The sequence below is a fragment of the Mobula birostris genome, chromosome 5 (assembly GCF_030028105.1).
Source record: "Mobula birostris isolate sMobBir1 chromosome 5, sMobBir1.hap1, whole genome shotgun sequence".
NCBI lineage: Eukaryota > Metazoa > Chordata > Chondrichthyes > Myliobatiformes > Myliobatidae > Mobula > Mobula birostris.
The window spans coordinates 37530944-37546961 of NC_092374.1; the positions used below are offsets into that span (position 1 = coordinate 37530944).

General features: G+C 40.9%; 1 protein-coding gene across 1 annotated transcript in view; it reads right to left on the reverse strand.

Moving 5' to 3' along the window:
- LOC140197635 (ankyrin repeat and death domain-containing protein 1A-like) overlaps window positions 1–16018 on the reverse strand; it is an 81724-nt gene that overhangs the window by 46543 nt on the left and 19163 nt on the right. Inside the window, exons 5-8 of the mRNA XM_072257886.1 lie at window positions 9335–9436; window positions 7248–7346; window positions 6622–6720; window positions 3–101 (exon numbers count right to left, since the gene is read on the reverse strand). Of these exons, the coding sequence (XP_072113987.1) occupies window positions 3–101; window positions 6622–6720; window positions 7248–7346; window positions 9335–9436 (399 nt within the window). The remainder of the gene's footprint in view (window positions 1–2; window positions 102–6621; window positions 6721–7247; window positions 7347–9334; window positions 9437–16018) is intronic.

Below are 16018 nucleotides of genomic sequence, written 5' to 3' on the forward strand. Positions count from 1 at the left end.
ACCTTTGGCAAAATATTAATGTCACTTCCTGCTCCCAGCAGCAATGTTACACATTCATGGTGACCTCCCACTGCAGCCAGGTAGAATGCAGTCTTGCCCTCCTGCTCACAAAGGAAAAGTACTGGATTATATTGTGAAGTACCAATGCATCAGACCAGCAGATATTTACTAAAAAAAAATTACTAGAGGTTATCTATTTACTAGGGATTATTCTAAAAATTGGGAACTTACAGTAGAATCTATTTGGAAAGCTTAAACGTTCTTAGTCACATCTGGGACAATACACTTTGTGTCAAGATTGATCTTAATGTCACTGGTTTAGGAAGAGCAATCAAAGTTCCTGGTGCTGATCACAATGACTTCTTCATTCAATCAACATTAAGGCAGGTGAGAAAAGGTTGATTTTCAGCTACGGAGGTCCCCTGCTCCCCATTGACAAATAGTCCATTGCTGGCAATTTCCCCAAGTTCAAAACTGAAAAATTTCAGATCAGGACTCAGCATGGCCTGGATAAATGGAGACATTGAGAGAAGGATGTGGCAACAGGAACTGCCAGCAGGAGATCCGAAGGTCCTCTTATAATTAGGGTAAATATGAGGTTTACCTGTAAAGTGACAACCTTAACTTTGCAACATAAATTTAAGATATAAATTCAAGATATAAATTCAAATGATTCCCACAACTACACACACAGGCATGCACACTTGTGAAAACAGATGGGACAGCACAAACTAAAGTATTGTGACGGAGGTCACAGACATCAGAAAGGCATGTTGCTATCTAGGCCACCTAGCATCGTTCCATATGAACTTGCAAACTCCCAAACAGACAATAATTTATGCACTGGTTGAAATAATTCTGCCTTTGAAACACATTCGAGATATGAGTTATTGTCTCAAAACAAGTTTAGGACTGCAGTTAGACAATGTACTCTACACTCAAAATTCTCTTGTGCTGTCCAGGCTCAGTTGCAGACAGCTTTGTTTAGTCCACAAATCCATAAGAACTAGGAGCAAATTTAGGCCATTCAGCCCATCAAGTCTGATTTGCCATTCCATCATGGCTGATTTATTATCCTTCTCAAACCTATTCTCCTGCCTTCACCTTGTAACCTTTGACACCCTGATTGATCAAGAGCCTATCAAACTCCGCCTTATATAAAGCCAGTGACTTCGCCCACACAGCCATCTGTCACAAATAATTCCATAGGTTCACAACCCTCTGGCTAAAGAAATCTTTCCTCATCTCTGATCTAAATGGATGTTCCTTTATTCTAAAGCTGTGCCCACTGGTCCTAGACTCCCCCCTGTAGGAAACATCCTCTCCACATCCACTCTACCCTGACCATTCAATATTCCATATGACCATAAGACATAGGAGCTGAATTAGGCCATTCAGCCCATCAAGTCTGCTCTGCCATTCTATCATGGCTGATCCCAGATCCCACTCAACCCCATACACCTGCCTTCTTGCCATATCATTTGATGTCCTGATTGATCAGGAAACTATCAACTTCCGCCTCAAATATACCCATGACTTGGCCTCCACCACACTCTGTGGCAGAGCATTCCACAGATTCACTACTCTTTGGCTAAAAAAAAAAATCCTCCTTACCTCTGTTCTAAAAGGCCGCCTCTCAATTTTAAGACTGTGCCCTCCAGTTCTGGATATCTCCCCCACAGGAAATATCCTTTCCACATCCACCTTATCTAGTCCTTTCAACATTCAGTAGGTTTCAATAAGATCCCCATGCATTCTTCTGATTTTCCAGTGAAGCCCAAAGCTGCCAAATGCTCCTCATATGTTGACCTCTTCATTCCCAGAATCATCCTTATGAACCTCCTCTGGACTCTCCCCAATGACAACACATCCTTTCTGAGAAATGGGGCCCAAAACTGTTGACAATACTCCAAGTGGGGCCTGCCTAGTGTCTTATAAAGGCTCAGCATTATCTCCTTGCTTTTATAATCCATTCCCCTTGAAATAAATGCCAACATTGCATTCGCCTTTTTTTAAAACCACAGATTTAACCTGTAAATTAACCTTCTGGGAGTCTTGTACAAGGACTCCCAAGTCCCTCTGCTCCTCTGATGTTTGAACCTTCTCCCCATTTAGTTAATAGTCCACCGTGTTGTTCCTCTTATCAAAATGCATTATCATACATTTCCCAACACTATATTCCATCTGCCACTTTTTTGCCCATTCTTCCAATTTGTCTAAGTCCTGCTGCAGTCGCATTGTTTCCTCAGCACTACCTACCCCTCCACCTATCTTCGTATCATCCATGAACTTTACCACAAAGCCATCAATTCCATTTTCCAAATCATTGACAAACATTGCGAAAAGTAGTGGTTCCTATACTGACCCCTGAGGAACACCACTAGTCACTGGCAGCCAACTAGAAAAGGCCCCCTTTATTCCCACACCCTGCCTCCTACCTGGCAGCTATTCCTCTGACCATACCAGTATCTTTCCTGTAACACCATAGGATTTTAACTTAAGTAGCCTTAATGTGGGGGGAATTCAATAGATTTCAATGAGATCCCCACTTTCTCTCCTAAACTCCAGTGGGTACAGGCCCAGAGCCACTAAACACTTCCATTCCTGGGATCATTCTCATGGACTCTCTCCAATGCCAGCACAACCTTTCTTAGAAAAGGGGCCCAAAACTGCTCACAGTACTCCAAGTGCAGTCTGACCAATGCCTTGTAAAGTCTCAGCATTACATCCTCGTTTTGGTATTCCCGTCCTCTGAAAATGAATGCTAATACTGCACTTGCCTTCCTTACCATCGATGCAACCTGCAAGTAAGCCTTAGAGAATCAGCATGAGGACTCTCAAATCCCTCTGCACTACTGAATTGTGAATTTTCTCCCCATTTACAAAATGGTCCATGGCTTTATTCCTTCTGCCAGTGCGGATGGCCACACACTTCCCTACACTCTATTCCAACTGCCACTTCTTTGCCCATTCTCCCAATCTGTCCAAGTCCTTCTGCAGACACCCTGCTTCCTCAACGCTGCCTGCCCCTCCACCTATCTTTGTATAGTCTGCAAATCTGGCCACAAAGCCATCAATTCCTTCATGTATATCATTAAGATATAACGTGAAAAGCAGTCTCAACACCAACCGCTGTGGCACACCACTAAACACTGACAGCCAACCAGGAAAGGCCCCCTTTTATTCCAACTCTTTGCCTCCTGCCAGTCAACCAATCTTCTATCCATTCTCATACCTTTCCAATAATACCAGCAGCTTTATTTGCGGCACCTTGTCAAAGGCCTTCTGAAAATCCAAATAAGTAACATCCACTAACTCTCCTTTGTCTATCCTATCTATTACTTCCTCAAAGAGTTCCAGCAGATTTGTCAGGCAAGATTTCCCCTTTAGAAAACCATGCTGGCTCTCGCCTATTTTATCAGGTGCCTCCAAGTACCTTGAAACCGGATCCTTTATAATCAACTCCAACATCTTTCCAAACACTGAAGTCAGGCTAAATGGCCTATAATTTCCTTTCTTCTGCCTCCATTCCTTCTTAAGGAGGGAGTGACACTTGCAATTTTCCGGTCCTCAGGACCAATTTCAAAGTCTAGTGGTTATTGAAAAATCATTTCTAATGTCTCTACAATCTCTTTAGCTACCTCTTACAGAACCCTGGAGTGTAGTCCATCTAGTCCAGACGACTTATCTACCTTCAGACCTTAGTACTGTGACGAGAATACACATAAAATTAAGATGTTTGCTGGCCTGGGTTAGCATCAGTGACATCAGTAGTTGGTCTGCCACCTGTCCTCAGGGGAAGGAGAGATAAGGAACAATGGAGCAGCGTCTGGAGATGTGTAATGAAGGGACGGGTGAGAGAGCTGTCTGGAGCGGCTCCCCCTTTGAACCCTGAACTATTTGAAGTGATGGACAGGCGATCTGGAGATGTGTAATGAAGGGATGGGCGAGAGAGCTGTCTGGAGCGGCTCCCCCTTTTGAACCCTGAACTGTTTGAAGTGATGGACAGGCGATACCCCAGCAGGGGGAATAAAAGGGGACCGGTTCACTAAGGCAGGACACACACGACACCCGAGGTAACGAGACCCTGGAAGCGGTGCGCCTCTCACGAGTCAGTGGGAAGTACCGGACAACGCACAGGGTGGAAAGGTACGATCAGCGGGAACCCGGTGTGTGTCCGCCCTTGCTTGGGTGCCGGGTTCACTGCAGAGGATCGACCGCATCTGGAGGAGGGGTCACAGTCGGTGACCTCAGGTGACATCACCAAGGACCTGCCCAAAAAAGCTGCTTGTGAGCCATATCGCCGGTCGGTGAGTGGAAGCCGTGTCTGATTGATCAGTGGTTCCCGTTCTCTCTCTCTCTCTCCCCCCACGTTGTCCATCGCCATGGCAACGATTACTGCGAACTGAACTAAATTGGACCGAACTTTTGTGTCACTTTGAAATTTGGTCATTTACCCCTAGACAACGATAGAGCTTGATTGATGCTGTTATCTTAATTCTGTGCACATGTGTGTTTATCATTGCTGAACTGCTGCATTTATTATCCTTTCGATTACTGTGTTGCTTGTTTCTTTAATAAAACTTTCTTAGTTCTAGTAATCCAGACTCCAACTGAGTGATCCATTTCTGCTGGTTTAGCAACCCAGTTACGGGGTACGTAACAGTACTAGCAACTACACTCACTTCTGCCCCCTGAAACTCTCGCATTTCTGGCATTCTGCTAGTGTCTTCCACAGTGAAGGCTGATGCAAAATACTTATTAGGTTCCTCCACCATTTCTTTATCCCCCATTTCTACATCTCCAGTGTAATTTTCCAGTAATCCAATATCCACTGTCATCTCTCATTTACTCATATATCTGAAAAAATAACATTTTTTATCCTGTTTTATATTATTGACTATCTTACCTTCATATTTCATCATTTCTCTCTTTATGGCTTTTTAGTTGCCTTCTGTTGGTTTTTAAAAGCTTTCCAATCCTCTACCTTCCCACTGATTTATGCTATATTTTATGCCCTCTCTTTTGCTTTTATGCTGTCTTTGACTTCTTTTGTCAATATGGTTGTTTCATCCTCCTTTTAGAATACTTCTTCATCTTTGGGTTATATCTTTCCCATGCCCTCTGAATTTCCCCAGAAACATCAGGCATTGCTGTTTTGCCATCATCCCTGCTAGTGTCCCCTTCCAATCAACTTTAGCCAGATCCTCTCTCATACCACAGTTAATCCCTTTATTCCATGGTTATACTGATATATCCAATTTTATCTTCTTCCTCTCAAACTGCACGGCGAATTCTATCATATTATGATCACTGCCTCCTATGGGTTTCCTTACCTTAAGTTTCCTAATCAAATCTGGGATATTACATAACGCCCAGTCCAGAATTACCTTTCCTTAGTGGGCTCAAATACAAGCTGCTCTAAAAAGCTATCTCATGGGCATTCTACAAATTCCCTCTGTTGAGATCCAGCACCAACAAGATTCTCCCAATCTACCTATATATTAGAATCCCCATGATTATTATAATATTACCCTTTTGACATGCCTTTTCTATTTCCTGTTGTAATTTGTACCCCACATCCTGGCTACTGTTCGGAGGCTGTATTTAATTCCCGTTAGGGTTTTTTTTCGCCCTTGCAGTTTCTTAATTCTACCTACAAGGATTTTACATCTTCTGATCCTATGTCAGCTCTTTCTAAGGATTTGATTTTATTTTGTTACCGATAGAGCCACCCTAGTCCCTCTGCCTACCTGCTAATCATTTGAGACAATGTGTATTCTTGGATGTTAAGCTCCCAACTATGATCTTCTTTCAGCCACAGCTTGGAGATGTCCAAAACATCATACCTGCCAATCTAAGATCATCTACCTTATTCTGTATACAAATATAACATCGCCAGTCCTGTACTGATCACCCTTTTTGATTTTGGCCCTGTTACACTTCAGCTCATCCCACTACTGGAAATGTAGCATGCCTGCTCAACAAAGGATCCGAGGCAAATTCAACAAATACAGATTAAGTGGGGTAGGAGATTGAATGTGGATCTGACAAGGATTTTTTTTATTACAAAGTGTGGTTTGGAATTTGGAGCGCATTGCCTGAATTGCCTGAGAGGTAGAGATTCTAACAACAATTTTAAGAAGTATGCAGGTGAGCATTTGAATTATCAAGGCATAGAAGGCTATGTATCAAGTACTAGGAAAAGGGAAGAATATTGCTAGGTCACCAGTGGCCTGAAAGGCTGTATGACCATGAGGAGGATCCACTTTATGAAGCCCATGGGATTTGCCCACTTTTAACCTCCTTCCTTAAAGTTACTGTATATTCTTTATTAAATTAACACGCAGGTTCCACGTAATATACAGTATGTGCACTGAGTAAGTTAATATTAGCATAGTTCAATGCAGTTTTTAAAATCCTTTCAGCTAAAAGTTAAACACAGACATGGTCAACATTGAAATTACTAAAAATATAAGAATGATATACCAGAGAAGTCCATCATCAATTAAGCCATTTTTCCCTCTGATTGATTGAAAGATATGCAAATGCAGTACAATTTTGCAGATATTTTCCAATGATGGTTTTCAGATAACAACTTAGTACTGAGTGATAACCTACCTCATTCTCCTCATTTATTAGGTCCCATTCACTCAGCAGCACCGTTAATACTGTCACATGACCATTCCACGCAGCGAGATGCAAGGGCGTGTTACCTTCCTGTACAATGACATCAAGTAAGATCTCAGTCCTTATAATCAGTTATGTACAATTAGAGTAGTCTGCTATTGATTATTACGCAAAAATTTGTTAAGTGTGCAAACAGGATAGTTCTTCTAAAAAGCCAATAAAAGATCAAATCTCTTGCTTCTGCACTATAAAATTATGTAACTTAATTCTGTATTTGGAAAAAAAATCACCATTAAAGACAGGCATAAATTACCCAGAACTAGGAAATATCAAGTATCTAAAGCAGAACCAAAAATGCTGGAAAATCTAGCAAGTCTATTGATCTACTTGTTGTAAACATTCAGATCTAACATAAGATCGGCATCAGAAATGTTAATCATGTTGCCTGGTTCAGTATTTCCCACATTTCGTCATGATTTAAATGTATACTTAACAGAAGTCTTTGTTAGTGAGCATACTTTGATAGAATTAAAATACATTAAGAAGAATATTGCCAACAAGGCACTAATGTTGAGGAAGGTTTTGTACAATGAGAACTGCAATTCAGTTATCATTACCTTATCCTTTTTCTGTGTGTTATAATCAAGCTTCCTCAGAGTCTCAACCATTTCTAGGTGTCCACCTTCAGCTGCCAAGTGATATGGCATTTTGCCTTTCTAAAAATGAAATCAGAACGTGTCAGCTCCCTATTCATACAGTGATTCACCAACAAGTCCCCCCACAGCTTTACTGGTGCTTTCTTCAAAGCAAAGATCTGAAATGAAGATCAAACTCAGGGTAGAAATGTCAAATACTTCAGAACATGCATTTAAGGTGAGAGGTAAAGTTTAAAGAGATGTGTGGCAATTTTTTTTACACACATTGAATGTTAAGTGCTTGGGATTGGCCATCAGGGACAGCAGTAAAAGCAGCTGTGATAGTGAAGTTTAAGAGGTTTTTTATATCAGCTTATGAATATACAGAGAATGGAGGGATATAGATCATGGGCAGGCAGATGAGATTTAGTTTAATTTGGCATAGTATTGAGCACAGACTTCATGAACCAAAGAGCCTGTTCTGTGTTTTGTTTTGTGTTTAAATCTGAAATCATACTTCTGTTATATAAAATATATTCACAAATGCTTGAGGTGGCTCAGTTTAAAAATCATTCAATTTGGTCATGCTGATTCCCGACACCTTCAAATATGCAGAAATGCAAAGGATCAGAATATCCCTTTTCTGCAAAATTACTTGATGCACAATGAGTTTCTGATCCCTTAAAATGAAAACAGTCTTCTTCCATTTCAGAATCACTCCATTCTCATCCTTCCTGTTGGTAGCCCAATATCATTCGAAGTTATGAGGAATATATTTAACTTGCTTAATGGCTGTTTCTCAGTAATACTTCCTTCTTCTTATACAGTATTCCTTGTACCTAACATGCTCCTCAATAGATTGTAAATTTAGTGAAAACATGCAGTAAAATAGAAAGTCACATCGAAAGCATTTGATCACTGAGTTGTGCATTACTGGTAAATTAAAGAAAATGAAATATAGTCTTTTAAATATTTGATTCATGGCAAATTTCTTGGCAGGGAAAGGCAGCGAACAAGTATTTGATCTTTGCTAGAATTTGAAAAGACTGCACCATGTTCATTAAGGAGTTTTACATTCCTCAATTTTGATCAATTGAAAATATTTAATATTGAAAACAGGAAGAAATATATTTTACTGATTTCTAACAGGTTCAATTTATTTTTAATTGCCCAATTGCTGGAAGAGATACTTTACTTAATATTATCGCTTGGGATCTCAATCTGACTTGGATTTAAGTGGCAAATATTTTCCAATACTGCTAGTGAAGGGTTCCAATCAAAAGTTTAACATAGCTTTCCCTATCAGAAGGGAAAAAACAATGTATCTATTTTCTAAAGGAAGGTATAGAGTAGGTCCTTGTATAACAGGCTCCATACAACCTCTCTCTCTGTTCTATTTTGATGTGCTTGGGATGAAAGAGACTTTGCTGAGTTTCATTTTACAGTTTCAGGAAAAAGGGTGAGGTCAAACCAATCAGGACAGGCTGCTGTTCCCAATATATGATAGTAAGCTACATGTGAATGAAGGAAATGACATACACAGATTTTGGGAACAACTTCTCATCCCACCTACACAAACACCTCCATATACATATATTCTTGGCACTGGACATAGGTCCCACACAATACCATGCCTTAGCATCCAGTTCAGCAACCAGGCCTCAGGGGAATAAGTATGAAAAGGCTGTTAGCCGGCACATCCAGAACAAGAGTAGAAATTACAGGCAAGGATAAAGTGCTTTCACAGTCTACTCAGGAGCTATCTTCTGTTCCACAGATGACTCCCCAAAGGCCAACTACAGTAATTTCCATAACCACTCTGTTCATCACGCTTAGCAGAGGCTGAGGAATATTACTGCTTCATTTAAAGGACTCTAGTTTGAATCACACCCGGGGTCGAGAATAAATAATACTGTAACCATTTCAGAAAAGAACCACTTATCAAGATCACAAGTTTCTGAGTTAAATCTAATTTATTACATTGTGTTTCCCCTTTCCATGTGCTGATAAGCAAAGCGTAGAAACAATTTGGTAATATAGAACCAAACCTCGAGTGGTGACTCACCTACCTCTGTGGGTTTGTTTAAATCCAGCTGCAGATCATTTACTATATATTCTACAACTTTACTTTTATTATTCTGGGCAGCACAGTGCAGTGCATTCAATCCTTCCTAAAGACAAAAACACGTTCTTTTAGCTTTTCACAATAGAAATTTTCTTTCAACATTTTAAAATCAGTCACAACTGTCACAGTGAGAAACCTGTCTCAGAAAATGCTTAACCTCCTACTGTGTTATAATCTCTAAGCATTCATAATATTAGCCTTTGAAGTTCTGAAATATGCAAGCACAGCACATGATAAGACCATGAGACACAGGAGAAGAATTAGGCCATTCAGCCCATTGAGTTTGCCTTGTCATTCTGTCGTGGCTGATTTATTATCCTTCTCAACCCCATTCTCCTGCTTTCTTCCCATAATCTTTGATGCCCTGACTTGCCAAGAACCTGTCAAACTCTGCTTTAAATATATTCAATGACTTGGCCTCCTCAGCCATGCATGGCAATGAATTCCCACAGATTCACCACCCTCTGGCTAAAGAGGTTCCTCTACATCTCTGTCCTAAATAGACATCCCCTTTTCTGAGGCTGTGACCTCTGGTGCTAGACTCACCCACTACAGGAAACATCCCCCCCACATCCACACTGTCTAGACCTTTCATTATTCAATAGATTTCAATAAAATCTCCCTTCATTCTTCTAAGCTCCAGTGAGTACAGGCTCAGATCTCTCAAATGCTCCTCATATGTTAACCTTTTCATTCCTGAAATCATTCTCGTGAACATCCTTTGGACCCTGTCCAATGCTAACACATATTTTTACAGACAAGGGGCCCAAAACTGCTCACAATACTCCAAGTGCAGTCTGACCAATGCCTAATAAACCCTCAGCATCACAGCCTTGCTTATACAGTACCTTGAAAAAGAATTCCACCCCCAACTGTTTGATCACATAAATGAGTACTGTATTACAACCAGAGATTTTGAACTATTTAACTGAGATGTTTTATTTGTGAATCACATGCTCATTTTTCACAGAAGAGCCCAAAAATAACAGGGAAAATTGTGAAGTAAAAAACTAAAAGTTCAAACACTGAAATGTCACCAGTCCAAGTGTTCATCCCCATTCACTCAGTACTTATTTGAACCACCTCTTACAACTATTCAGGTAGTAGTCTTTTTGGATAAGTGTCTATTAGCTTTGCACAATGTGATGGAGCAAGACTGACTAATTCCCTCTTGCAGAATTGTTCAAGCTGTGGCAGGTTAGTTGGGGAATGGCAGTGGACAGCAATCTTGAGGTCTGGCCAGAGATGTCTGATCGGGTTAAGGTCAGGGCTCTAACTGGGCCACTCCAGTACACCAGTTTTCTTCTTTTAAAACTACTCCACGGTTGCTCTGGCAATGTGCTTTGGATCATTGTCCTGCTGAAAGATGGACTTCCTCCCCAGTTTAAGTTTCTGGCAGAGGCTAGCAAGTTTTTTTATCCAGGATCACTCTGTATTTAGCAGTAATCATCTTCCTACCAATCCTGACCAGATTTTCAGTCCGTTGTTGAAAAGCATCCCCATAACATGATGCTGCCTTCACCATACTTCACAGTAGGGATGGTGTTTCCTGCCAATGCACAGTATTAGATTTAAGGCACTCATACCGCTTAGTGTTGGGGCCAAAAATTTCCACTATAGTCTCATCCGACCACAAGTCCTTCTTCCACATCTTACAGTTGCAAAAGGATATTATATTATATTTTTTTAGCGGCATATGTGGCTTAAATCTGATACTGTGCATCAGCCAGGTAATACCGTTTCAGTTTTTGAAAGTTTTGTTTTTCTTAATTCACAATTTCCTTGTTTTTTGGGATCTACTGCGAAATAAGGGGAGCAAGGTGATTCACAAATAAAAGTTCTCCGTTAATTTGATCAAAACCCCTGGTTCTAATACTAATTTATGTATGTGAACAAGTTGTTGGGGGCTGAATACTTTATTAAAGCACTGTATTCTAGTCCTCTTGAAATGAATATTAACATTGTATTTACCTTCCTTATCACTGACTTAACCTGCAAGTTAACCTTCAGGGAATCTTGCTTAAGGACTCCAAAGTCCCTTTCAACCTCTGATTTTTGAATTTTCTCCCAGTTTAGAAATTATTCTACACCTTAATTCCTTCTGCCAAAGTACATGACCATACACTTCCCTACACTATATTTTATCTGCCACTTCTTCGCCCATTCTCCAATCTATTCAGGTCCTTCTGCAGACTCCCTGCTTCCTCAACACTACTTGCCCCTCTACCTATCCTTGTATCATCTGCCATCAATTCCACCATCCAAATTGTTGACACATAACATGAAAAGAAGCAGTCTCAATAATGACCCCGATGGAAAAACATTTACCACCGGCAGCCAACCAGAATAGGCCCAATTTATTCTGACTTTTCGCCTCCTGCCAATCAGCCAGTCTTCTATCCCTGCTAACCAACACACGCAAAATGCTGTAGAAAATCAGCAGGGCAGGAAGCATCAATGGAAATAAATGAACAGTCAACTTTTCGGGCTGAGATCCTTCTTCAGGACCGGAAAGGAAGGGTGAAGACACCAGAATAAAAAAGTGGGTAGAGGGCAAGGAGGTTAGCTGGATGGTGATGGGTGAAGCCAGGTGGGTGAGAAAGGTAAAGGGCTGGAGAGGAAGAAATCTGATAGGAGGGGAGAGTGAACCATTGGAGAAAAGGAAGGAGGAGGGGACCCAGAGGAAAATGATAGGCAAGTGAGAAGGGGTAAAAGGGCCAAATGGAGAATAGAGGAAGGGGAGAGGGGAATTCTATCCATGCTTGTATCTTTCTAGTAATACATGTTTGGTTCTTATCTGTTAGGCAGCCTTATGTATGGCACCATGTCAAAGTCCTTCTGAAAATCGAAGTAAGCAACACATCCACTGACTCCTTTGTCTGTTATTTCCTCAAAGAGTTCTAACAGATTTGTCAGGCAAGATTTTCTCTGAAGAAAACCATATTGACTTTGGCCTACCTTATCATGCATCTCCAGGTACCCTGAAATGTCATCCATTGTAATGGACTCCATCTTCCCAACCACAGAGGTCAGGCTAACTGGCCTATAATTTCATTTCTTCCACCTCCATCCCTTCTTAAAGAGTGCAGTGACATTTGCAAATTTTCATTCCTCTAGAACCATTCCAGATTCTAGTGATTCTTGATAGATCATTATTAATGCCTCCACAATCTCTTCAGTGACCTCCTTCAGAACAATAGGGTGTACTAGGTCACTTACCACCTTCAGACGTTTCAGTTTCCCAAGCACCTCCTCCTTAGTAATAGCAACTATGTTCACTTCTGCCCCCGACACTTGAATTTCTGGCATACTGCTGGTGTCTGCCACAGTGAAGACTGATGAAAAATTCTTATTAAGTTTGACCACCAGTGGTCCAATATCCACTCTCATCTCTCTTTTACTCTTTATATATTTGAAAAAAAAAACTGGTATCCTCTTTGGTATCATTGGCTAGCTTACCTTCATATTTCATCTTTTCTCTCATTTTTTTTAGTTACCTTCTGTTGGTTTTAAAAGCTTCCCATTAATTTTTGCTTTATTATATGCTCTGTCTTTGACTTCCCTTGTCAGCCACAGTAGCCTCATTCTTCCTATAGAATACTACTTCTTCTTTGGTGTGTATCTATCATGCAACTTCTGAATTGCCCCCAGAAACTCCAGGCATAGCTGTTCAGTTGTCATTCCTGCTAGTGTGCCTTTCCAATCAACTTTGGCCAGCACCTCTCTTGTGCCTCTATAATTCCCTTTGCTCCACTGTAACTGACACATTTGACTTTATCTTCTCCCTCTCAAACTGCAGGGTGAATTTTGCCAATTATGATCACAACCTCTCAGGGGTTCCTTTACTTTAAGCCCTAATCAAATCTGTTTCTTTCCCCAACACCCAATCCAGAATAGCTGATCTCCTGGTGGGCTTAACCATGACCTGCCCTAAAAGGCTATCTTGTAGGCATTCTACAAATTCGCTCTCTTGGGATCCAGCATTAACCTGATTTTCCTAATCTAACTGTATAGTGAAATCCCCCATGACTATCAGATGCCTTTTCTATTTCCTGCTGAAACTCATATCCGACATCCTGACTACTGATTGGGGGCATGTATATAAGTCCCTTCAGAGTCTTTTTACCCTTGAAGTTTTTTATCCTTCCTTGCTAAGACTTAGAGCTGGCCACAGTGCCACCAGCCTGGCAGCTGCTGATGTAGTCTGGGAGTTCATTCCCCATCCTCCACCCGCCCCCCCCCCCACTCTCCCAGCAGAATCCGAAGGGGTATGTGTTATATCTTGTACCTCCAAAACATGAAACTAATTCAAAGAAAATCATTGAGTCGTGTACATTTGTTTTCTCTTTCAGCGATGTGTATACGTATGATGTGGTGGTGTCATGTGGTGTGCCATTTATGTACTTTTACATGTAACCTACAATGAATTATTTAAACAAAGAATGTTTAATCAACATGATAACAATATTACTCAAATATTACTGAAGTATTAAATACGCAATGGTATACTTGTTGCTGAGGGGAATGGCCACAAGGGAACCCTGCCCTGACTGCTTACTTTTGGGATCCATCTATTATCTAAAGTCTGCATTCTGGGTGTGACCACCTCAGAAAAAGACTCATCTATGAAGTTTTCAGCCTCCTGGATGGTCCTCAGTGCATCCAGCTCCTGCTCCAGTTCCTTGACCTTGTCAGTTAGACCACAGTCTGTAGTCAGTCAATGTAGACTATAGTCAGTGATATGCCGGTGTGTAAACCACACTCCACAGACCATTCACTGTGAATCCTCTCCTTAAACATAATAGTTAGGAAGTCAAAACTAAAATCAAGAGAGTTTGAGATTTAATTTTAAATAAGCACATAAATCTGATAAGGTATAATTCGAGGTGGAGCTTAGGAGACGATGGCGCCTAATGGCGACTCCTTTACTTGCATCTTCAGAAACAGCTCTATTTCTATCTTTAATATCTCTATTTTTCCCTTTCGGGGTTCTTTTGAAGACTCTGACCTGGACTTACATGCTGACTTTGGTTCTTTGCGGGAATGGGACCTGCCCTCGGGGTCTCACAACTGGCCCGCTGTTCGACATACCAAGGACACAGCCAAGAAGACTAGCGCGTCTTCAGAGTTTTAGGATTTCGTGTCTCTGGAGGCGGGCGGACTCCAGGTCGGTGCCTCTGCAGGAAATCGGTGTGTCGTGGGAGTACATGGAAGATCAAAAGTAGTGAGCTGGCTGTTGGCTGTGTGCCCAGAGACACAAGTTCTTTGGGCACAGAGCTTGGAAAAAGTGACGCAACAGACTTTTAACATCGTAAATCAGCGAGTTGTTTGTTTTGTCTCCCCTCTCACTGTAAAACAGAGACACCTCTTTTTCCCTTATTAGGGAGAGAGAGCCTGTGGTATGTCAAATTACTGGGTGAACGAGTAGTCTTTTGGGTACTGCAAGTCTGCGTCTTTATTGATGTTTTGTTGCACACTTGAGGGCTCGGTGGGGGGTGCCGATGCTTTTTTTGCTGGTGGGATGGGGGGATTGTTGCTTTGCTGCTGCTTATTCGTGGGAGGGGGTAGTTTGAGGGGGGCTTTGGGGTTCTAACATTTAACTGTCATTCATTCTTTGGGCATTCTTCTGTTTTCGTGGATGTTTGCAAAGAAAAAGAATTTCAGGATGTATATTGTATATATTTCTCTGACATTAAAAGTACCTTTGAAACCTTTGAAATATAATGTTGTTTTCAGTCTAATAGCTGGCTTCAGATTCTATGTTCCAGAACTGTTAAACTAGTCTTGAGAGAATCTATTTTATTTGTGGAGCACCTAGTGGGGATGGCGTAGGCCGTGAATTGATCTAAAAAATTGGGCATCTGTCTCTCTTCCAGTTGCTTAAATTAATATTAATTTACATTAGGGGAGGTCTTAGTTGTGCTGCATTCCATCGGTGTGAACTTTTCATCAACTTCAGCTGTGTAAGATAGGAAAGTAAAGAATGCCTGTAGGACCAGGCATGGACAGTTATACCTCCCCAAAAGGCCACTTCTGTATAATTCATGGAATGCCATTGAGGGGAAAATTATAAATGAATAACAGCATGAGGTTTTTAAAATTATGTGAAGCATTGATAGGATAGACCATCAGAATCTTTTTCCCAGGGTAGAAATGTCAAACTTCAGAGGGTGAGTTTAAAGGCAACATAAGGGCCAAGTTTTTAATGCAGAGAGTGATAGGTGCCTGGAATAGGTTACCAGGGGTAGTAGTGGAGGCAGGCTGTTTTGTGGCATTTAAGAAGCTCTTAGATGAACATATGAACATGAAAGGGAATGGAGGAACATGGATGATATGCAAGAGGAAGACATTTAGTATAAACCGACATCAAGGTTGGCATAACATTGTGGACCAAATGGCCTGTCAAGTATTGTATAGTTCTAAGTTGTATGTTCTATAATCTTTGTACTTATTGTTGCACACTCACAGGTTATATAATATTGTTGTCTAATCAGAACCAGAATCAGAATCTGGTTTAATTTCACCAGCAAATGTCATGAAATTTGTTGACTTTGTGGCAGCCGTACAATACAATACTTAATAAAAGAGCAAAAAAGACCTGTGAATTATAGTAAGTATATATATGTTA